The sequence below is a fragment of the Leptopilina heterotoma genome, unplaced genomic scaffold (genome assembly GCF_015476425.1).
Source record: "Leptopilina heterotoma isolate Lh14 unplaced genomic scaffold, ASM1547642v1 Lhet_29, whole genome shotgun sequence".
Taxonomy (NCBI): domain Eukaryota; kingdom Metazoa; phylum Arthropoda; class Insecta; order Hymenoptera; family Figitidae; genus Leptopilina; species Leptopilina heterotoma.
In genome coordinates, this window is record NW_025110996.1 from 701855 (window position 1) to 728538 (window position 26684).

Consider the following 26684-nt stretch of genomic DNA (forward strand, 5'->3'; position numbering starts at 1 on the left):
CCTTAAAATTGACCTACAGTTTGAAGGTAAAGGGAATTGTTTGTCAATTTTTTACCTGTAGGTTAAAACTGCCCTTCAAATTAACCTAAATTTTGAGAGCAGAGGGAATTGTTTGTTCATTTTTGACCTGTAGATTAAAACTGCCCTTAAAATTGACCTACATTTTGAGGTCAGAGGGAATTATTTGTGAATTTTTGACGTTTAGGTCAAAACTGCCCTTAAAATTGACCTAAATTTTGAGGGCAGAGGGAATTGTTTGTCAATTTTTTACCTGTAGGTTAAATCTGCCCTTAAAATTGACATAAATTTTACGGGCAGAGTAAAACGCAATTTTTAACGCTTAGCTCAAAACTGCCCTTAAAATTGAACCAAATTTTGAAAGCAGAGCGATAAGTTTGTCAATTTTTAACTTTAAGTCATAACTACTCTTAAAATTGACTTAAATTTTGAGGGCAGAGGGGTTAGTTTGTTAGTTTTTTACCTGTAGGTTGAATCTGCCCTTAAAATTGACCTAAATTTTGAGTAATTTTGGCCTGTAGGTTAAAACTGCCCTTAAATAGACCTGAATTTAGGTCAAATATAACTTGTTTCTGACGATGGACCTACCTTGACAGTGGGCCAACCTTGACTATGTTCCCCCTACTATAAGGGTCCCTTAAAACTTTCTGAAACAGCGGCGGCGATATGATTTTATATTAATAGGGATATATATATATATATATATATATATATATATATATATATATAAATATATATACAAATATATATATATAAGTATGAAATTTATAATGATTATATATATATATTGTTAAATAATTTAATTAACAAATATATAATTTTTTTATAACTTTTAATTTATAAATATTGGGATATATATGTGACAGGGAAGCTAAAAGGGACCTAAGAGTCGAAAAAATCGATTTTTACTTTTTTATTGATTCTTATAGTAATAAACGGTCCACTCTTTCCAACGCATTAAACAGCAGCTTTCTAGCTGCATTAGTTTCCTCACAATTTCACTTCAAACTTAGGTAGGTCCCTAGTAGAAATTTGTCCTAGTTATTATAAAGGAACTGCCCAGTCGCGCTTGAAATTGTCTAGTTACTTTACAAGCCAACTGGCTAATAACTCGAATGGAGTGTCACGCTTTCTTCATCAAGTTATTATCTAGCCCAACTTTATAAATTCTGGTCAACGGTTCTGTAGAAAAACTAGACAAATTAATTCTTTTAAAATTATATAATATTTTATAATTTTTAATTAATTAGTTGAATTATTATATAAAAATAATTTAAATAGTAAATTATTACATGTAATTTTCTACATTACTTTTTGATTTTTAATTCAATTAAAAAAAATTCTAAATTCGAATACAGTGAGTTCTCGCGAGTCGTTCAATTCTCGAAAATTTTCAAGATCATAAAACTCACGAGTCGTTCAACGCATAAGCCACGCCTCCAAGGCGATTTCAGGGATGTGTGAAACATATTTATCGCCTCGAAAGACACAATATTCAATGAATTTGGTCCGTTTAAATTACACAGCACTGAGACCGGCGCGCGCATGCTAGAAATTGAACGACTCGTGAATCGGACACTGATCAGCTGTTGAACGACTGGCGAGTTTGAACGACTCGTGAGTTGAACGACTCGCGAGAACTCACTGTATCCTAAATATTTACTGTTTTCAAACAACTTTCATTTTTTTAATGCACTATTATTAACAATAACACTGAAACAAATATTTTTTATTAGTATAAACAATTATAATCTATATAAACCTTAAAACGATAACGCAATTTCACCGAAAAAATCTTGGGGGGTAACGGGGAGCGAACCCGGGTCCCGCTGGACTAAAGTCGCACCGCTTAACGCACTCGGCCGTTCAACGCAATGGATACTGAGAATTAATAACCGCTGCACATATGTTTCAGTTCAGTGCCGTAACTAGAGATTTTCCCAGGTGCGAATTTAGGTTGGCCGCCAGAGTTTGAAGGTTGGCCCAAGGTTGGCCTAACTTTGGCAACCGAAGTTTTGGTTGCCAGAGTTTGCCCAACTTTGGCAAGTACTAGTGACCACAGTTGGCCCGACTTTGCAAGCCAACCATTAAATGCAGAGTTTAACCAACCGTCGGGACAACTTTGGCGACAAAGGTTGGCACAACTCATCCAAACGTAGTTTAAAAGACTTTCAGTTTCGGTTGGCCCAACTCTGGGCCACGGTTGGCCCGACGGTTGGCAAAACTCAAGAAAAGCAGTATAATTGACTTATAGTTTTTTGGTCGGCCGAACTCTAAGCCACGGTTGGCCCAACGGTTGGCAAAATTCTAGAAACGCAGTTTCATTGACTTAAACTTTCTTGGTCGGCCAAACTCTGGGCCACGGTTGGCCCAACGGTTGGCAAAACTTTGTGAAACGCAGTTTATTTGACTTACATTATTTTGGTCGGCCGAACTCTGGGCCACGGTTGGCCCGACGGTTGGCAAAACTATGTCAAATGCAGTTTAAATGACTTAAACTTTCTTGGTCGGCCAAACTCTGGGCCACGGTTGGCCCAACGGTTGGCAAAACTCTGTGAAACGCAGTTTAATTGACTTGATTTTTATTGGTTGGCCGAACTCTGGGCCACGGTTGGCCCGACTGTTGCAGCTTTAATATACATTTTGCGTTATGCACTCCCATGTGAGCGTAGCGTAGTGGTCAGTATATAAGTCTTCGGTGCGTTAGGTTAGGGGTTCGATCCCAGCGAGCGTTAGATATTTTCGAAAATGTATGTATGAGATTGTGTTTAATAATAATAGGTGAAGGTTATGTCTGATGTTCCCGATACTAATAACGTGTTAATTGTTTAAATAATTTAGTTTTTTAATAATTTTTTACCTTTGGCTGTTGAAGTTGGCCAAACTTTGAAAATTGTGGTTGGCCCAACTTACGCATCTAAAGTTGTGCCAACTTTGGCGTCAGTCTTTGGACCAACCATTGAAATGTATAGTTGGCACAACATATGCATTGTAAGTTGGGCCAACTTCCTTATGAGTAGTCGGGCCAACCATCGTTGCCATTAGACGGCCGCCGTTATCATCTGTATGGTTGGCCCAACCTCTGGCACAAGAAGTTGGACCAACCTTGTATAAGTTGGCCCAACTATGGGCCGACCAAAAAATCGCACCTGGGTTAAGCATTGGTATATACTTTTAATATTTTCTATGTATTAAAACATTTTGGATGATTTTTTAATTATTATAACTTTTTAATAATTTAATTTGCAACGTTAACAATTAATAAACAAATTGATTACTGTAATTAAATTTTTAATTATTTTTATTAATTTATTATAAATTATTATAAATATTTATTAATTAATTTTATTATTTAATATGATTAATTGCTTATTAATTAATAATAATAAATTCATTAAATTTTTAAATAATATAGGAAATTATAATTAAACTAAAATGGAATTTAAAAAAATTAATTTTTAACTAATTTTATTATTTTTATATTTATTATAAATGATTGTAAATATTTATTAATTAATTTTATTAATTAATATTATTAATTTATAATAATAAATTAATTAATATATTTTAATTAATAACAAATTAAAATGAAAAGTTTAAAAATATTGGAAAGAATAAGAACGCAAATTTATCTCTATAAAAATAGCAAATAATCAGTCGAGTTGTCTAGATATTAGACATTATTGCAGTGTCATCGACACGACAAACTTAGAACTATAATTTCTAGAAGTACATGGCTCCATGACAAATTTCTACTAGGGGTACTTTGACAAAAAACCGTGCAAAAAACCAACTTGGTAAACTTTCGAAGTCGTTTTTCTCAAAAACTTTTTTTCGGACTGTATAGGTCCCTTTTAACTGTCCGTGTCACATATTAATCCCTCTATGTATTGCCCACCTGGGCCCCATCTAGGTTTTTCCTACACTGTAAAAAATTTAGAAAGTTGATGGTCACGGGAGTTGGGAGTAAAATTTTGCGAGTTAAAAATCAACTCCAAAAGAGAGTTAATTTTATAACTTGCTATTTTTGCTGTGTAAATTATAACTATATCTTCGTTTTAACTCTCAAATGGGTGAAACTTTTATGGCTGGATTCACCGTTACATGCCTAGAATCGCCCACCTTGGCCATCCCTACTGAGGCCCACCTAGAAGCTACTGACATCGTCGCTAAATGACTTCTGTTTTGGGTCAACACAAAAAATAAATTGCTTGTTCGCCTTCTTTCGTTTCAGATTCGTACGAAACTAAATTCCCCGTGCAGAAATTAAAATGTGGGCCTGATAGGGTACTGGACAGTTTTCCCGATCTCTGGTGTGGCTCTGGGTAGAGAAACTGACCAGTGCCCGACTAGTGTGTGACGCTGTTCCCGACCAATGCCCTACTTAGGGAAAAACTGGTCAGGGCCTCGTCAGTTTTTCTTAAAATTGCCCTATTTTGTAAGGCTAATTTTATTCAAAAGAAATTACAATAAAATTACTGTAATTAAAAATATTATTATATTAGAAACATAATGAACATATTCATTATATATACAACATATTTATACATAACATAATAAGGTATTATAGTCATATTTTGACTATTTTAAAAGTGAAAATGATAAAAATAATATAATTTTAAGAATAGAAAAACTTAAAAATTTTTGAAAAATATAATTTTTGGTTTTATGATTAATTCATTTTTCTTTTGGAGGTTGTCGCTCCTTTCTGCCTCCTTAATTTTATAATATTAATAAAGGTTATAATTTTTGATTTCAAATGTATAAGTAATTATTAATATTTATTTAATAAATATTTTATTCAAATTTATTAATTATGTTTAAAAAATAGTTATTAAATATTGAAGGTGTTAAATTTAACAATCTCTCCGAATAATTTTCTCACTTTAAGCTAATATAATATAAAATAATTATTATTATTAAAATAATATATATATATATATATATATATATATATATATATATATATATATATATATATACCCGTGCAGAAATTTTGACCGGGGCCAGGTCGGGGCCAGATCGGGACAAACCGGGCCCCGATCTGACAACCCGACCTGGCCCCGGCCTGGTTGAAACACTAAAACCGACCGGGGCCATGGCACTTTGCCCGATCTGGCCGCCCTGTCGGGGCCATGGAATTTCCCCCGATCTTTTCGCTACCTAGGTAGAAATCTAATACTGACTGCATTTTATTATATTAAAGCTCGTTATTTGATTATTAAAGCATGGGGAGTATTTACTTCAATATTAATAATTATTATTAATATTTTTGTAGTAAATAAAATTTTATGAGTGTCATTAAAAATGTAAATAATTATTACAATTGCTTTTATTGAACTAAGTTTTAAAAAAAATATTTTTCTTATTTTCTTTCATTAATTTAGACAGACTATCCTTATTTAAATTAATGCCTAATTTATTATTATTATTATTGTTAATAATTATTTAAACCTATACTTTATGTAACATTATTAAGAATTATACACAAAACACTTAAAACTAAGACGGAAAAATATCGCACGCACGGGGGATCGAACCCTAGACCTCGAGGACGCAAGTCGAATAGACATACCGCATAGCCACGCAAGCTTGGAAGCGACCTCGCTTAAACTTCCTTTTGAATCATGGGACCGTTATATACAGTGTTATCATAATAAATTGACTGTATCATATTTATTTATAGAAAAATTATTAAAAATGTATGTTATATATATATATATATATATATATATATATATATATATATATATATAAATTAATATGTTTATCATAAAAATATGGTAAAAATTATTAATTTAATTATTTATTCTCTATTATTTATAATTTAACTATTTTTTAAAATAATAAAAAATTTTTTATTATTAATAATTCACAATAATACTAAAAATTATTAATTAATAGTAATTTATTTTTTTGCCTTAAACATGGAATTTCAATTTAAGGGTGAAAAATAAATAAGAGTTTTTAAGAGTTATAAATGTCAAAAATAATATGTTAATATTATAACCACAAATAAATTAAACATTTTAGGCAATATTTTTGGTTATCTTCATGATAACATCGACAAATGGTTCACCCTCGACAATTGGTGCGTTTGTCCTATTGTTTTAAATTAAAGGAGAATAAATTCTTAAGACATCCCTCGATGCCAATTTTTGAGTTTTTAATTGTTTAAAATTTTTATTTTCAAATTTCAATCAAAGTTAACAAATTAACACAATTTTTTAAAAACGGACGTTTATTTTCTTATTCCGTTACTGCACATGCTCTAAATCAGTTCAAATTAATCCAATATTACCAGCAGACAATTAAAAATCCATAAAGTAATATATTTCAATTATTATAAACAACATTAATTAACAAATAGTTAACTTTGATTCCTCTCCAATAAAAAAATTTTTTTTCACATTTTCTTTTTAATTTTAGTTTATTTGTATAATATTTTTCCTTTATGATTAAAAAATAACTTATTTAAATTGTTATAAACAATATTAATTAACAAATAGTTAACTTATGATCCTGTCCAACAAAAAATTTTTGTTACAAATTTTCTTTTTTACTTAGGTTCATTTAAATTTTTGCTTATAATATAACTTATATTTAAATATTTAATATTATATATCCGTGGTCTTTTAACATTATCTAAATAAAAAAGTAAACGTGAAAAAAAAATTTTTTGTGGAAAGGAACAAAAATGAACTATTTGTTAATTAATATTATTTGTAACAATTTAAATAAGTTATTTTTTAAACAAAAAGGACACATATTTTTAAAATTAACTTAAATTAAAAAGTAGACGTGAAAAAAAATTTTTTTTGTGGACAGGAACATAAGTTACATAATTATTTGTTATTTAATATTGTTTATAACAATTTAAATAACTTATTTAATAATCAAAAAGGACAAATATTCTTTAAATGAACTTAAATTAAAAAGAAAAGGTGAAAAAAAAACATTTTTTAGTGGAGAGAAATCAAAGTTAACTATTTGTTAATTAATATTGTTTATAACAATTGATATAAATTGATTTCTATTTTATTGATTGTGATGTGGTGGTCAGAGATCTCGGTGGTCATATTGTATTAATTTGAACTGATTCAGATCATATGCAGCAACGGAATAAGAAAATAAGCCTCCTTTTTTGAAAAATTGTATTAATTTGTTAACTTTGATTGAAAATAAAAATTATAAACAATTAAGAACTAAAAAATTGGCCTTGAGGGATGTCTTAAGAATTTATTCGCCTTTAATTTAAAATAAAGAATACTGAAACTGGTTAAAAATTGTAGGCTGTAGACAGTTTTGAAAAGTAAATTTTAAAAAAAATCCCATTGTGCGCTGTTTGTAGATCCTTGGGCAAGCCCGGCCTGGTCCTGGTCGGGGCCACGAAGTCGGGGCCAGATCATGAAAACCCGACCGGGGCCAGGGCGGTAATCGGGAACAAAAGTGGCGATTTCTGCACGGGTATACAAACCAAATGATAAATTCATCCTATAAATTAATAATTATTAAAATTCATTAAGTATAATTTATTAATAATTGTTTATTAATTATTATTTTTTAAATTCATAATTTTTATTTTTAAATAAATGTATAATAATTAATTATTTAATAACTATTATTATTCGTTATTTATAATTTAGTTGTTATTATTAATAAATAAACTTTATTATAATATTGTACTTAAAGAAAAAAAATTATATGTATTTTCGTTTTTTAAATATATTACCATAATTATTTTGTAAAGTGTTTTAAAGGAACACGCTTTTTTAACTTAAATAACTGTTTTAAAAAAGTTAATTTTAAAAAATTAAATTTATTTACATGCTTTTAAAACGAGGAAAACTGTCGAGGCCCTGATCAGAGCCATATTTCATATCTAGTGAACACCCCACTTAGGGTTTTGGCCAGAATTTCTGGTCAAACCCATAAGATAAAAAAATTCTTAAAAATTTAGTATAATTACTCTGTTTAATTAATTTCTTCAATTGTTTATAATTTTATTATGGGAACTAATTTAAAAAACTTAATTCATTTACACTTTATTCAAACGAGGAAAACTGTCGAGGCCCTGATCAGAGCCCTATTTAATATCTAGTGAACACCTCACTTGGGGTTTTGGCCAGGAATCCTAGTCAAACCCCTAAAATAAAAAAATTATTAAATAACTAAAATAATGATTGCCTTTCATTGTTAATAGCTTCTACAACAAAATGGAATTCTAAAAACTTTATTAAAAAAAAAAAAATTTAATAGGGAAAACTGTCGAGGCCCCGACCAGAACCCTGTTTTAAATAGGGCAAAGTGGGGCATTTTCTGCACGGGTCGTTTGCAGATACATTTTTTCATGTCATATAATTACAAATCCAAAATCACAAAAGAAATTAGATTTCGTTCTAACGGAAGTAAATTTAATCGAATCTGAATTTTGTAGCGTCTGCATGCGCAGATGAATTTTGGACCTGATAAAAATGAAACTACATATGTCATTGAAAAAATTGTTTGTAAATCTAAACTTATATTTTATCCGAAACATGTTTAATTCTTTGAAACAAGAAATCTGGTCAAAAAATAACTTTAACCGAAACGTTTTCTTCCCTAAAAGTAATGTTTTATCATCCCAAAGTGAAGATGTCTTGCGGGAAGTGCAGAAATAAGAAAAATGAAACCATTCCAATCCATCATCGTAAGTTGTCCGTCGGAGCGATGAGAGCAAAATTGGAGTTGAATATTGGTGAGATAGTCGAAGGTTGCGTGGTAGAGGTAGAAGGTTGCTGACGGGAGCACACACAATAAAGGGGAACCTAGAATACCTCTTTTTAATGGGCAGGTTCCACAGCTCAGAAGTAGGTGGAGCTTATCAGGAACACGGTTACCCGAGTGAGGGCTATGTGGGCAGTTCCATTGAAGTTACCACCTCATTTCTCTCTACTTCATCATTCGCCGCTTGTGGCGCTATTCCCAGCCAACAAACTATACTCGTCCTGTCGTTCCCTCACTCCGCTTCGTGATCCGAGCTGAGTCTGTACGACGCAGAGCGTGTACGTGACAAAAAGCAAAGGTGGAGCACATGCGCCTTGTTCCACTCGTTCCGTCGTTCCGCTTAATCCGTTCGTTGTCCTGCGTGCCGGTCAGGATTCAATTTTAACCTGTAGACACATTGTCCTCTTACAAGCAGGTTGCAATGATTTAAAAAAGATAAAACGCGCGTGAAACTCAGTGCGGTGACAACTTGGCTTTTTCAGTGTTGTGCTTCCAATGTCCGTCGGGGAAATTTTTTTTGTTTCTTATAAAAAAATGAGTGCTTTTATTACTGTTAATCAGTGATCCAAACTTCTCGAAATACAAAAAGTTTCCTTTATGACTGAAACGTCATTTAGAAAGTGATAAAAAATATGACAATCTTCCATGTTTCCAAAAGTTAATTCAAAAACTCTTGATTGCAGATTGTCGGTGTAAATAAATGTTCATCCTTAGGAATCTGCGAATCTTGTTGAAGGGAGTCACAGCAAGTGGTTTTCATACTAGTTTTTGTTCGAAATGTGTGTGGTCAGTATTAAGTTTAAAGTGTGTTGAATGCTTGATTCTTGATCACTTGCATTCTGGTCAAACTTAATCCTTTCACGAATCAAATCTAAATTGTATGACACTGATCGAGTATGTACTCTTTCATCAAATGCAATTTCACTTCCAAGTTAATTGCTCAATTCTCCATATTATTTTATCTCCAATCTTGCCCATTGTCAGTAATGATCATATTTATCAATAGAAAAATGTACTGATAGAATGGTCATTCAAAGCATTGATTAATGAAGAAATACTGATTAGAAATCAGGATTGATTTATTAGCAATTATCGATCCGGCTACTGAACAAGTTTAATCATTATTGAATTCGATCCCTGATAGAAAACAACTATCGTCAAGGGGAAATTCAGAAGCAAAATTTGATTTTGGAGAAGAAATCGATTGAGCAATTTTGAGAGGAGGAAAGAAATGTTGAGTGATAAGTGCCTGATGTAAAACTGAATGTTTTTTGAGAAGACGGTGAATAGGAACTGATGATAGTGATGAGTAGTAGAAATATAAAAGTGTAGGGAAGAGTGTAAATTGTGAAATTGGATTTAAAGGGTGTGTATATATTGTTGGCTGAGAGAAAAAGGAAAGATAAGGGAGGAGAGAGGATTGAGAGGAAGAAGAGGGCAAAGGGCGACACGTAGGTTGCGCGGCGGACGCCATCTCCGCGTTACCGGCATCCAGGTCCCCAGGTCCCACCCTAGCTGCCTCGACCTCTTCTCGCACCTTCAGCGGGAACCACCCCGCGACAGCAGCCACCCTGATGGGAGTGTATGAGGAGCGCGCCCCTCCTACCACCGGCATGCACTGGGTGAGTGTCATCTGGCATCATTTTCTCAAGTATTTCATAGATAATGTCTCGTTTTCTGATCTCATTAACGACTCAAAGAAAATGATAATAATTATGATTCTATAACTATTATTGAATCTGTGTCCAATGATTTATAGACTAGCATCTAATTATTAATTTATCAACTTACCAAATAAATCAGTGTTCTATAATTTTTCAACAATTATCGAATCAGTGTTCACTAATTTTTTAAATATCGCCGAATTAGTAATTCACTAATTTCACCAATTGGATTAGTGTTCAATAATTGATAATTCTAGAATCATTCTAATCTTTACACTAAACCTGTATATTTTTTGGACATTATTCTCTGTTCCTAATTTTCTAAATACGTTCTGCATTTATCATGATGATGATAATGAGGATGATTCTAATGATGGTGATGACTAATTGACATAAAAACTGTTCTGTTTTGGGTTGGAGTCAAAGGCTAATTTAGTATTAGATTTAGTTTATGCATAATGGTTTTATCAGCCATTTTTTATATCAAAATTTCACTTTGTCGCACTTTTTCGCCAATATGAAAAATACTTTTACAAAATTTAATATATATTCTCTCTCCATGTGCTGGTAGTTCAGAAGCACATGTGTTATTATATATGTTATCCCATGATAATAATTATATCTTTATTGTAATATTGTATACTTTTATTCTATATTTTTTATCAATAAAATGCGGTAATGGTTAATTGATTCAATAAAAGAAGATATTTTATTTGCTGCGTGTATTTAATTTTGAGACATAGATTTTATTAGCATACAGATTTACTTTCGAAATTAGATTTTACTACCTTACAGAATATTAGAGTTATAGTTTTAGAATATAAAAGTTTTATTAGTATACAAATTTACTTTAACATTTTGTATAGTACTACAGAATATCGCAAAATATGCTACAAATTCTATGGCTTTTGCATCTTAATCAATAATTTCTATGATTTTGACAGAACCAGTTATTGCTGTTGACTCAGAAGCGCAGATATTTCTAAGGTTGATGTAATCTTTTCTTAATTTGAACCAGTGATATATCTATAAACCACTGATTTAGCAGTAGTTATACTGATTTAAATTCAGAGAATACTTTTTCAATTATTACAGATTACTTTCTGAGAAATGAATGAAAAATAAATGTAATTGTCATTATATATTATACAAGAAATATAGAGAAGTATACTTTGCTATACCTGTTAAAGAAAGGATATATAATTCTTTTTCTATATTTTTTAAAAATATTTCTGGTTGTTTTAACTAGAATATCGTGTTAAATATACCCTAATCAGAAATTTTTTTTTCAATATACCTATAAGAAATGAGTTAGTTTTGTTTTTGTATAAGCTTCTACAGAGGTTGTCCAGCGGTCAGGGAAGTAAGGGAATTTTTTTGGCCAGGCCCCTCATAGCACTAGATATCCTAGGATATTATGGAAATATCCCGTGGATATCCTAGGGATGTCTTAGAGATATCCAACTGATAATATAAGGATATCCTAGAGACCGGCGGCATGCACATCCTCAGGATATCTAAGGATATCCATAAGTTATTCTCTGGACACCCAAAACATACCCCTAGTATATCCCGAGATATTACAAAATATTCTTAGGATATCCCTAAGATATTCTAAGACATCCCTAGGTTATCCATAGAATATCCGTTCATTAATCCTAAGATATTCATCGAATATCATCACGATATACATATAGTAACTTTATAAATTAAAATACTATTATACATACATAATAATTGATTTATTTATTTTCAAAAATATACGGACAATGCCTATTCGTACTGATTACTATATAAAACTAACAAAAATAATACAAAAAAAATTTAATTTAATACATAATAATAATTTGCTATTCCGTGAACAAAAAGTGTCGTCTTTTGTTTTTCTATATATAATAATTAATGTTTTGATGACAGATATGTTTTAAAGTGTTGTTTCTATTTTTGTGGTTAAAAATTAGGGGCGCATGACTTCCTCCAAATTCTACTTTATACAATTATAATTGTTATTTAGAATTTTTAAATTTATAAACACCAATTACTCTTAAGGTGAGTGGCTATAATTTAATGACAACATTATTACAATTTTTTAAATTTTAATTTTTAAATACAATCGTTAAAAATATAATATTTATTTCTCATAATTTTTATGAATTCTTTTTATTTATTTGAAATAATGATGGTTTTATAGGATATTTTTCAAATAACATAAATTTAAATATACGCGAAATAATATTTTACATAATTTTAATTTAATGGAAGATATAATTTTTTATAATCTCTATTGCATATAATCAACAATAGATTTTCATTAATTTATAGATTCTACGAATTACGTATTCAGTGACATAAATTAAAAACTAAGCAATAATGTTAGCATTAAATTTTAGATATCTACCTTTTGAGTAAATAATAATTATAAAGTTTAAAATTCCATGAAATAACAATTATATAGAGTTAAATTTGGGGAGAGTCATACGTCCCTAAATATTAACAATTTAAGGAATTAAAAATTTGTAATAATAATTTTTTTGTTCCCGGTTTAAATAAATCTTTTGGCGAGTTTCTTAAAATTTTTTGAAAATAATGTTTTTTTAATAATTTAAATTGAACATTTGATTATTTAATTTTATTAAAATGTAATTGATAATAATTGAATTTCTGCAAAGAATTTTACTATTTATGAAAGTAATTGAATACTTCCAAAGAATGTTATTATTTATGAAAGTATAATTGAATGTTTGCGTAGAATTTTATTAAAATTTTTGAAAAAATGAATTGTATAGAACAATTTAATTATTTATAAAAATAATTAAAATTTTGATAAGAATTTAAACAAATTTTTAAATATAATTGAATTTCTGCGAAGAATTTTATTGCATTTGAAAATAATTGAGTTGTTTTTTAGAATTTTATAGAAATTTATGAAAATAGCTGCGAATTCTAGTAAAGGATTCTTTTTAAAAATATAGTATTCAAAAGAATTTAGTAAATCTAAAGAATTTTGCAACTTACAGAAATAATTAAATTCTTGAGAAAAATTTTTTACTGTTTCTAGAAATAATTGAATTCTTTCGACGAATTTTAATAAAATTTTTAAGAATAATTACATTTTTCCAGGAATTTGATTAAAATTGTCTTAAAAATAATTGAAATTCTGCAATGAGTTTTACTATTTATGAAAATAATTGAATATATTGTGAAGAAATTTTAAAAAATAAAATTATAATTATGGTGACTAACTTCCCCTGATTATTTTCAAAAAATTTAAATAAAATTCTTTAAAAGAATTTTAAACATATCGATATTATAATAATCGATATGTTTCAATTTGTAAAAGAAACACAGAAAAATGTTGTCTCACAAAAATCGAGAATTTATTCTGAAATGGTGAATACGGAAAATTTTTTAGAGAAGTTACAAAAAATTACAATATATACCAATATTAATTAGTAAAAAAGAGAAAACTGAGAGACAATTTGAAATTTTTCGATTGTTGAGTAGTTCAACAATTATTCTATCTAAAGTTCAGAAAGTTTCCATTAAATTCATTATAATTTTTATCGAAAACTCTTAGCACACGGAAAACATTTTTTCAGTCAAAGTTCCCGAACTGTACCTGAACGGTGGATATGAGAAAAAGTTAAGGTCTAATTCTGCATTACACTAAAGATGTCCCTGAATTTTTCAAAAATCTGCCGTGAACTTCGAGAATTTCTCCTGCTCTACACAGTAGATTCCTGAAAAGTTCAAGAATTTCTTTAGTGTATAATGCAGGATTAGACCTCAACTTTTCTCATGTTCTTTTCTCACTGTTCAGGTGTTCAGGTACAGTTCGAGAACTTTCCCTGAAAAATTTTTTCCGTACATTTTCAACCTACGGTTTTGTAGGATTTTCAAAAATTTTTCCGTATCCATAGTTCTGAAATATATTCTTCATTTTATTAATCATGAACATTTTCCCGTATGTACTTTTTCTGTGGTAAGACAGGCAGGTAAATTGCTACCGTGATAATTCTTTAAATCATTCACGCGCGCATCGCGCGCGTAGGATTTTGCTATTTAATAATAATTTTCAATTCCGTGATAAGAAAGTGTCGTCTTTTGTTTTTCTGCAATTAATGTTTTGACAGATGATTTTGGTTGTAAATGTTCCCATGTTTGTGATAACCACTCAAAATTAATCATATACCTAGAGTAAATAATGTCTTTTCCAAATTGATACAAATTGATCAATATGAAGACGTGCCTCTATTCAGCTAAAGTTTAAACTGGTAAATAATGTAATTTTTCCAAGAAATCACTATCATTTTGTAAGTTCATGTAAATTTAATTAAATTATTTAAACTTTGTGTTGATAAAAAGTTTTAAATTATAATATCGAACCATTTTTTTACAATATATTGAATTGGTGAACTGAAGTTTATTTGCCACTTTTGTTTGACAAAAATAAATTGATTAAAGTTACTTAAGTTTTGAAGTTAAAATATTTAATGTATGGTTTTCATAATAAAAATAGTATTTTTTTAAATTAATTTTTCAGAAACTTCACTTCTTTTGGTAAACTCTTGCCCTTCCGATTACGCAGAATCGGGTACTTTGAATTTTTTTCAGAAAAAATGATATACTTATAAATTCTATTAAAAATTGGTTTTCCTTTAATTATCAACATTTGTATGTTTTCAATAAATTTTTCGGATCAATAGTAACAATTATTAGAAACATAGGATTTTAATTTTTTTAGTTTGAATTTTATTACATTTATATAAGCTTAAAAAATGTTTAAGGAATTTTATAAAAAAATTACATGTATTTATCATTTAATAATTGAGTAGACAAAAGGCATGTTTTTATAATATTTTAATTGATCTGTTTAAAGTTGTACTAGAACAAATTTTCATTAAACTTTGTCCAATTTTACGAGTGGGCATCAAAGATTTGATGAAACTTAAAAAAATCGCAAAAGGATCCGGCAGCACTGAGAGACCTTTGGGTCAGCAGCAGACTTTCGATAGGCTGCTACTGACCATTTTGGTGGAACGCTACAAGACTATACTTTTGGGTTTCTGTGGTACAATTTTGGGCGCGTGACACTCCAAAAGTTGTTCAGCTGCAAACGAAAGACGGCATCCCCACTACTTCGGTGAGCTGCTCATCAACATTTTAGACTGTCACGCGCCCAAAATTGTACCCCAGCGCACCAAAACCATAGTGGAGCTGCTGTCACATACGTTGTTCCGCTACAGTCCCAAAGGTTTCTCAGTGAGGGAAAGCAGTTATTCTGTTTTTTCCAAGAATTTTCTAAAAATATCGGTATATTTAAATTAAATTATAATTTTCATGCCTCGGAAGCAGAAATAAATTTAGTAAAAAGTCAGGAAATTTTTTTTGTTAATCCTTGATGAACACCCTGATTCTATAGTATGAATATATATTCTGTACAATAGTATATTGTGCACTCGATTGTGCATCTAGGGAGGAAAATAGAAGATTTCCACGAGTGTGGATTTTGCAGTTCGAGGCGTAGCGAGCACACGAGGCGAAGGCGAGTGGTGCGAGCGAAGACGAGAACTGTAAACACACTCGTGGAAATCATTTTCCTTCCGTGGTGCACATACTATTTTTTCTAACACACGTAAAGGGAAAGTACAACCACTTCATACTCTCTAAATTTGAATCAGCGAAAAGTCGCTGATTCACCAGCCCAGAGTATGCAGCTGATGAAATAGCGTATATGCACTGATTTTCCAGCGTATATACGCCTGTTTCATCAGCTGCATACTCTGGGCTGGTGAATCAGCGACTTTTCGCTGATTCAAATTTAGAGAGTAAAAAATTTTAACGACAATAGTGTTTTCAACCGAAAGTTTATTATAATAATAGTATAATTTTTTAAAATGGTTAATTATTAACCCTTAAACCGCACACTGCCGAATCCATCCTTAAACCGCACACTGGGTGTGCGACACCCGGGGACTTTTAAGTGTGTTCTCCAAGCTGGAATAGGATATTATCTTTCGGAAAAATTATCTTGTATAGCTCATTACATCTATTTTGAAGGAAAATAGGTTTCATAATGATTTATTTAATTTTAATAATTAAAAAATTGTTTTTTAAAACTACTGAAATTACCTTAAACCAAAAACTGGGTGTCAAACAAGCAGAAATTTTTCGCCGACAACTTCATAAAGTTATCAAATACACAAAGACACTTGGAAGACTAATGTCCCTCACGGAACATAAAGTTAAGTACAAAATGTATCGTCCAATAACGACACATGTTCAATTTTTACGAACTTAACCGAAATATTAGAGTAAAAAGCTAGAATATGGGTGTCGCACACCAAGGGTGCGGTTTAAGGGTTAAAAATTAACAATTTTAACAATAACAATAAACAACAATTTAACAATTTAAACAAATGAAAAAACAAACAAAAACAACAATTTAACAATTTTAACAATTTAACAATTAAAACAATTTTAAGAGGACACCTAAGTCACCTAAAAACAATGCAAAAAGAGTCAACTTTCGGTACACTTTTCTCGAAAACTATATATTTCAATTGCGTTCGCCCTTTTTTCATTCGATTACAAATATAATCAATTATATGAATAAGAAGTTATACGACGTTATCTTCAATAGAAACTTTTTTATGGATATTTATACCAAAAGCAAAATAAAAATCCCATTTTCTCTGATTCATTGACTCATATCTCCGTTTGTACAACTCAAAATGATGTTAAACTTCTTATTCGTTTTTTTGGAACCTTACTGAACAAAGTAAAAAAAAAATTACAAATCGGTTTAGTAGATTCGGAGAAAAGTTTACCGAAAGTTTAAAAATTGGAAAAAAAAAATTTTTACAGGAGACACGAAAAAAGAAAAAAAAATAAAAACTCATGGTATTCAGAATCATGTAATCAGATTTTTTCAACTCTTCAGAAAAGGTTTTAAAAAGTCTTGTTCTATTCCTAATTGAGTCTACTTTTAGAAAATCAAATAAAAAAAATCGATTTTTTGGCATTTTTCCACTTAGGTGTCCCCTTAAACAAAAAAAACAATTTAACAATTTTAACAATTTCCAATAAAACATATATTTAGTCGTAAATAAAGATACATTTTATCTTTACATTGTTATTAAAATATATTACATGTGATTTTGGACGACAGGGAGGTAAAGTACTTTTTTCTCCCCGCTATGACGTCATGGGGAGGTAGAGTATACTTTTCTCTCCCCGTTATGACGTCAGAGGGAAGTAAAGTAACATTCCCTCCCTCTCGTCGGAAAAGACATACTTTCCACCCTCTGCACAGGTAAGAACTGATGTACTTTCCGTGCGTGTGTTAGAAAAAATTTGTTAATATCAATTTATGTTGCATCTCTAATAGATTAGCATTTTTATAACCGTTAAAAATTACGCGTAACACACTCGAGTTTCTCATAGGTTTCAAAGTAATTATTTTCTTTTTCTTTCTTCCTTTAAAGTCGGTGCGTCTATAAAGAAATCATTTAATTTCAAGATCTATAAAACCAGGCGAACTCGATCGACTTATTTGTCCTAATTGCAAGGTAATGCAAGGCCGTGTAAGAATAGTCGCCACAAGCCGTTTAGATAAGAGTCATCCACACAGACTCGGGGAGTATATATCTCCTGTCAAGACTTCATTTTCCTCTCCACAGAAGTTATATATTTTATAACATATATTTTCTCTCAAAATCTAAATTAGTCATTTTTGACTAATTCAACAACATTCATTACGTAAATGAATTAAACAAACACTTTGGGACTATATCTTCTATTGAATAAGAAATGAGCTTTAAGCTACAACCACCTTTTCTATCTATATCTTATAATTTTTTTAGTAATTAAGCAAATATTCTTACTTTTATTTTTTATACTATTTAATTTATATTTAAAGAGAACATAATTTCAACCCCTCGAACTCCAATTTGTTATACCATTGTATAAACCATAATAATTTATTTTCTATTACATAAGAATAATTCATTTGATATTTTATTAATAAAAAAAAGTGTAAGAATTAATGTCGCGGATTTATTTTCCGAAACGTTATTATGCGTTACCTCTCGACAATTTATTTATATATACACATAAAGTTAGATGCGCGAAATATGATGAAATATATGGCAACATAAACTAATCAGTCAAGTGCAAAGGTTGCTCACTGAACTTTGGAGAATCGGCATATGCCAATATCTAATATTCGACTGATAAAAGAACATATTATATATAGTCAGTGCAAAGGAAATATATATGTACATATATAATGACTGAAGAGAAATTATTATAATACGATTATATGGACCTATCCGTAAATTACGTATATAATTTTTTCTTCTCGATTCTTCATAATATATATACATTTTATATATACATACCAACCAAGGTTATATATTTGCACTAAATTAAATCAAAATCTCAACGCGTACATATAGAGTAATTATATATACATGTATATGCTAATTATAATAGTATATGATGCATTCCATTTCAAACCGACAATTGCGAATGTAAATAAAAGTTAAACTTTGAAATCCACTAAAATGTCTATTATTATCATTTGATAAATAAAAAGTAGAATATTCAAGCTTTTGTTTGATATAAGTTTTATTAAAATTGGAGGTAACGTGTTTTGAGATATTTCAATGTTGGACTTTTAAACCCAATTGTCTATTTAAATTAAAAAAATATATTATTTTTTATCAGAAAGTTCAGAAATTCTACTTTCGAAATCGCTAATTTAAAAAGCAATTTGGTTCCATACTGAATGAAAGAAATTTTCATTAAATCATTGTATTACATTGGCAATTATGTTTATGTAGGGTTTCGTTTTGAAATGGAATGCCTCAAATATTTAATTAATAGATGTTTTCAATAAATACACGGAGAGAAGGGCGTAGTAGATTCTACTGACATGGCAGTTAAATCTACTAAACAGAATCGTTAGGTTTGGACTGACGGTACAGACAGTGCCATCTACTGCACTGTTTAGTAAGATAGTAAGATACACTGAGCAAACAGTATATTCTACTAAACAGAGAGGTGTCGTAGTGTATTATACTAAACATACAGTTGGCGCCACTAACCGGTGCACTAAATGATTTACTAAACGCGTTCTGTCACATTTACTGCAACTCTTCTCTCCGTGTACATTTTGTTTTTTTACTTTTTAGTTAACTTTTGTAAATAAACTTCTTTTTTTAGAAGTAACAATAAGAGGGATTACTTATTTCGTTGTTATTAAATATTTATCTAGAAAAATTATTAAAGCCCCAAATTGCACAGGTCAACCCCAAATTCCATAAGACATTAAACATACACACACAAACAAATATTCACACAGTAAGTTTGCTTTAATAGTGTTTAATGACACTTACCACGTAAACAATTGCATTATTACAAACACTGTTAACTTAAAAGTGTTAAATTGTAACTAATTGATACCAAAAAGTGGATCAAATAATAATTTAATCTATAAAGTTTTGATATCATTTTGATCCAATTGGGTATCAGTTTGATACTTTCAAGAAAACTGTGAATTCATTAATAAGAAGAGAACATATTAAAGTGAATTTATATTAGATTTTTCTGCTAGTCTAACATATTAATTTTATTAACAAGTTTAGAGTGATAAATTTTATGTCTTTATAATAATTTTCTAAAAGCAATTATCGTTAGTTTGCAAAGAATATTTTATTTTGATATTTTAAGGTCTTAATTTTGAAAATTATAGATAGTACCTACTGTTATATTTAACGTAACAGTATCAGTAAAATTAAAATTTGACCTCAACAAGGACTGGGGCGAATTAGGGTGTCATTAAGGCGAATTCAGATTTATGAATAAAAATCTTTTGTTTTGAATTTTAAAAATATTTTAGAAATGAATTGGAAAATAAATAACAAATTTTAATTTATGAATCAAAATCTTTTCCTTTTTGAAGTTAAATTTATACCTTCTGTCGAAATCCAGAGTTGAGTCGGGCTAGACTTCCAGACTAGCGACGCAACCTATGGCTGAATCAGTAGCTGAGCGCAACTGCAGAACTGGACCCCAAGCTAGACCTTTCAGACTAGCGATGCTAAATACTTTCTATAGCTTTCGCCAGACTTGACTCTTGACGCTCCAGAAGATTTTCCTACATGGGTGTATATTGTTATCATTATTATATTGATCTGATTTGTCTTGTGTGTTTTCATATTAGTATTCTTTTTGCTAACGGGTTGTCAGAGGGCTACTACTTTCCATCTGGCAATCCATTAATGTCTGACTAGCGCCTGGTCAGTTCATCTGAATTGCCTGTCTATCTAGCGTCTGACAGTTCGAAGCGTCAAACTTTTGATAAAGTTTGTTATTATTTTTCTATTCTCTTTGAATTCCAATACCCCTGGAAATTTTTGCTTTTTATTTCGATTTCTTTAATTCTTCGCTGTTTGCAATATAGGTAGGTAATATATATTTATACATAGAAATGTTTTGCGGATTAATTATAATTGTAAATTATTTTTTGACGTTTCTGGAAATGTTGTTGGAAACTCGTTCGATTAGTCGAAATTGATGCACACTATAAATCCTCTGCTTCTACAAGAAAAACAAAACTTTCCAATTGTGTATGAAGTTTTAAATATATTCTGCACTTGTAAATAGCCTGTTCATCGTGACTTCTTTATTTAATCTCGCGCGCAGATATACTCTTATAAAGAGAAACGTCAAAAAAACTTGTCTTTTAATATAATCGAAAGAAAAGACTATAATGTGAGCGCAGAGGAGACATTTTTCATGTTTGACCAAAAGCTTCATTTGATACAAGTCGCTGCGATGTTTCTCCAGGATCCACCTGCTACTTCTCAGTTTAGAGTATATAAAATTGCAATCTTTATAATAAAACTGCAAAAAAACGAAAATAAACTCTTTTCTCAATAATTTATAATATACTTGAAATATGACTTATATATGAGTGCGAAATTCTTCAGCATCAGTTTATTTTGATTTTAGAAACAATTCTAAGTATGTACGTAAATTCTGGACATTTTTATTATTTTTAATTTCTTTTAATTGAATCAATTTTTCAATTACGGTTAAACATCGTATACGATGTTTGAAGTCCAGCATCCTCGTCTATAAAGTGTTAATATGTAAGACTTTTGCGATTAAAATTTATTATACATTTTGCAAGCAAAGTAAAATGAGCATCTATAATAAATATCATCGTGTGATAATAAGAGTTATAAAAGATTAATATTAAAATAATAATAGTTAAAATAATAATAAATAAATAAAAGATTAAGATAATAATATGATAATAGTAACAATTATACAAATATAGAATATACAATGTGAAAAACTAATAATAATCGAAAAATCATAAAGAATTGAAATAATTTTAGCGAATATTTTGTGCGCTGATTGCGCATAGAGGATAGCAGCGTCGATTTGGCGTCGATTAGTCTCTCCCAGGATATAGGGATGCCTTGAACTTTCGCAAAACATGTTCCAAAGTAGAATGATTATTTTAAGTTTGTCGAGATAAGGGCATCTTGCCACGACGTGTCTGCTAGCGATAGTGATGCTCTGTTCCAAGTGTAATTTATTAGCGTTGCGACGAAGATATTCATATACAGCGACGACGACGACGACGACAACGACGTTGCGTCGTGACTCCGCGCGTATATTTGAGTAAATAGCATTGGTCGACAATTTTTTTGTTCATTTTTTTATTATTCAATGAACGTATAAACAGTTTTAAAATATAATATATATATATATATATATATATATATATATATATATATATATATATATATATATATATAATATATATATATATATATATATGACGGGTTCCACGTTAAGTGACCCAGGTCAAAATTTTAAATATTTGGGATCGGGTAAAAATTTTGCAGAAACAGTAGTCCTATTAGATACAATTAAAAATACCAAATATTATTAATTTATTTAAACAAATATAAAAACTGGAGGGGGTCAAAGTTTAAATTTTTGGTCTAACATGGAATATTTGAAAAATTTATAGTTTCTTTAAAACAAAACGAAAATACGTTTTCTATTTTGGGTTTTGCTGCTGTTTTTCAACACTTTCTAATGGTGTAAACAAATGTAGAGAAAAAAAATGTTTGACCTTGAAAAATTAAATTAAAAAATAAAATTTCATTTTTTCATCAAATGGACAGTTTTTATTTTTAAAAAAAAATTTTTATCATAAAGGTGAGGTTTTTTCCTAAAAAAAATGTATAGGTCAAAACGTGGGACAAGAACTTTTAACTGGTCAAAATAAACATTTACTTCTGCAATCCACCGCCCCTGCTCGTTGTTGGGCTATATATTGTTTATAACAATTGAAATAGATTATTTTATGCTTTATTAATTATCTGGTGGTCATATTCGATGAATTTAAATTTATTTAGATCATGTGCATCAACGGAATAAGAAAATAAACCTCCTTTTTTAAAAAAGTGTATTAATTTGTTAACTTTGATTTAAAAAAAATTATAAATAATTATAATCTCTAAAATCGGCCTCGAAGGATGTCTTAAGAATTTATTCCTCTTTAATTTAAGACAAAGAACACTCAAATCGGTTAAAAATTGTAAGCTATAGACATTTTTTAATAGTAAATTGTAAAAAAAATTCCACTGTGGGACGGTGCACGGCAGAAGTAAATGCTTAATTTGACCAGTTAAAAGTTCGTGTCCCACGTTTTGACCTATACATTTTTTTTAGGAAAAAACCTCACCTTTATGATAAAATTTTTTTAAAAAAAATAAAAACTGCCCATTTGATAAAAAAATGAAATTTTATTTTTTAATTTAATTTTTCAAGGTCAAACAATTTTTTTTCTCTACATTTGTTCACACTATTAGAAAGTGTTGAAAAACAGCAGCAAAACCCAAAATAGAAAACGTATTTTCGTTTTGTTTTACAGAAACTACAAATTTTTCAAATATTCCATGTAAATTTTTGACCTGGGTCACTTGACGTGGAACCCGTCATATATATAAATATATATATATATATATATATATATATATATATATATATATATATATATATATATGTCGTAGGCAACTAGAAGAATCCGGCATTAAGCTTAATTCCTAGGCAATAAGCTTACTGCCGGCAATTAGACGAATACACGACAAAATCGTTCAGATTTGTCTACACGGAGAAAAATGGTGCTGAGTTTCTAGTAAACGTTCCTATGGAATAGTAATAATTCTACTTTTATATTAAAAATTACTATTCATAGTAAAATGTACTTCGCATGAAGTAAAAATTACTATTTTTGGTAGTAAAAATTACTAATAGTAATTATTACAGTAGTCACGTTTAAAAATTGCTTTAAGAATTTTAATTTTTACATCGTCATTGTAAATTTTATTAAATTTTGTGTTACTTTTTACATTCGATATGTTGTAAATATTACTTGTAGAAATTCTAATAATTAATACTGCGGAAAATAAAGATTGCTTCTGCAAGAAGCAACTTTTACTATTGCAGAACAAACTTTTTACTCGTAAAAGTAGTAATCCGTACCACTACTGTTACACACCTATGTGTGTGATCACGTCACTACTGTCATGCGCAGCGACCGTAACCTGACGTCAAAGTGATCCAACATTTCTAGGTTACAAGAAGCACGTGTAGCACGGGTCAGTTATTTGGACAATTTTGTTTATCTCAAGCAAAAATCACGTACATGACACGCCTTGGAAATAGTCAAGAGTACATTGCCAAAAAATGGTTTTAATTTAACATTTTCTATTTTGTATTTTATAGTTTGTATATATCTTATATTGATTATGTCGCAAATGTGCAATATAATACTCATTAAGTGTACTTTTTGTTATACAACAACAATATTTTCAATAAACTTATAAACAAAGAAAAATGTTTAGTTAACTTATTTAATTTTTAATTCCTATATGCATTTTAATTATTTATTAATTTCCAAAGTATGCAATTCATGTATAATCACTTAATAATTAGTTAATTAATTTTTAATGAATTACTAATTAATTAATAAAAAATATATAAAGAAATAAAATCATTAACATTATAATCTAATAATTTAAATAAGTAATTTTAAATTAATAATACTGTTTATTATTATTATTATCATAAATGTTTATATTTTAATTCAGTAACTTATCTAAATAAATATAATTTATGATTCACTTTATCGAAAAGAGATATATGCGGGTAACACGAAATTTTCTCCATAGCGATTGCGTAGCCGAGAGGCTTAGTATAAATGCGTGCGATTTTAGGTTGCGTTAGATATAAGTTAGGTAGGGTTCGAAACTGTATAGATGTTAAGATTTTCCGATATGTTAAGTTGTTAATTGTAAGTATGAATGTGAAAAAAAAGTAAAACTTATGAATAATGAATAATAATACACATGCACAGTGTTAATTACTTGAAAAAATATTTTTTGAACGCACTGATTATTTTATTTTAATTTATTAAAATAAAACGAGACAATATAGCTCTCTACATCAGCATTTTTTTTCGTCACGGCGTGGACAGACGCGCAGGCGCGCCGGCATTCATTTCGCCCGTCGGTGTGAGGCGCGTCATTGTGTGGGTACGGATTACTACTTTTACGAGTAAAAATCTTTACCGAAATAGTAATAATTGCTCTGATTCGTAATAAAAGTTGCTTCGCTCAGAGTATTAATTGCTAGGGAAATTTTAAATATTACTCGGCTTTTAATAAAATTTAGATTCCTTGAAGTAAATTATACTTTTTCAAAAAAGTAAAAATCGTTTGAATACGAAGCAAAAGTTACTATTTTTCGAGCAGTTTCAAAATTACTACTTAAAAGTAGTAATTTTTCGTCGAAAATAGTATAATTATTACTATTTATTTTTCTCCGTGTATTTGCCTAGGCAGTAAGCTTAATGCCCGGCAGTAAGCTTATTGCCCGATGAAGATTCGGCAATTAGACGAATCACATTAGAATCCATTTGCAGTGCACAAACGTCCTATACAAAATTAATTAAAAACAATAATAATAATAATAATAATAATAATAATAAATCATTCTGGACAGAATTAAATATTTCTTGGGTAAAAAAAATATTTCTTGAGTCTAATAAACATTTCTTGGATCAATTAAATAATTCTGGACAGAATTAAATATTTCTTGAGTAAAAAAAATATCTCCTGAGTCAAATAAATAATTTTTTTACTTTTGCATAAAGAAAAATATTTCTCGACTAAAATAAATTTTGTTTAAGTCTATCAAACAATTTTTGACTAAAATATTCCTTTAGTGAAATAAATATTTATTGAGTCAAATAGAGATTGTTTGATTTAAATAAATATTTCTTGACTCAAATAAATGCTTCTTGACTCTTATAAATATTTGTTATCATTGAGAAATATTTCTTGAGTCTAATAAATATTTTTTGACTCAAAAAGAAATAATTCTTGGATGAAAAAAAATATTTCTTAGGAAAATATAAATTATTTATTTGACTCAGGAAATATTTTTTTACTCAAAAAATATTTAATTCTGTCCAGAATTATTTAATTGATCCAAGAAATGTTTATTAGACTCAAGAAATATTTTTTTTACCCAAGAAATATTTAATTCTGTCCAGAATGATTTATTTCAGTTAAGAAATGTTTATTTGACTCAAGCAATATTTATTTTAGTCGAGAATTATTTATATGAGTCAAGGAATATTATTATCATTATTATTATTATTATCATTATTATTGTTTTTAATTAATTTTTTATAGGACGTTTGTGCACTGCAAATGGATTCTAATGTGATTCGTCTAATTGCCGAATCTTCATCGGGCAATAAGCTTACTGCCGGGCATTAAGCTTACTGCCTAGGCAAATAGACAAATCTGAACGATTTTGTCGTGTATTCGTCTAATTGCCGGCAGTAAGCTTATTGCCTAGGAATTAAGCTTAATGCCGGATTCTTCTAGTTGCCTACGACATATATATATATATATATATTAATAAATAATTTTTCATAGATCGACACATGTCCATACTTTTCCTAGACATAACATCTATGTATAAATATCTTGCAATAACGTAATATATCACGCACACTTTTTTGCATTCTTATCATTTTAATCGAAAATCTCTTTCTGATATATATGTATAGATATTTCAATGTAAACCACTATAATATTTACTAAGAATATTAACGATAAATTCTTTTTAAGC

The 26684-nt window shown here is 29.3% G+C and overlaps 1 protein-coding gene across 2 annotated transcripts in view; it reads left to right on the top strand.

The window, feature by feature from the left end:
* Nucleotides 1-8985: 8985 nt before the first annotated feature.
* The window catches only part of LOC122504319 (protein apterous-like), a 178253-nt gene continuing 160554 nt past the window's right edge, over nt 8986-26684 (top strand). For both annotated transcript variants that reach the window (XM_043615377.1, XM_043615378.1), the window contains exon 1: nt 8986-10406. In XM_043615377.1, the coding sequence (XP_043471312.1) occupies nt 10359-10406 (48 nt within the window). In that variant the 5' untranslated portion in view covers nt 8986-10358. The remainder of the gene's footprint in view (nt 10407-26684) is intronic.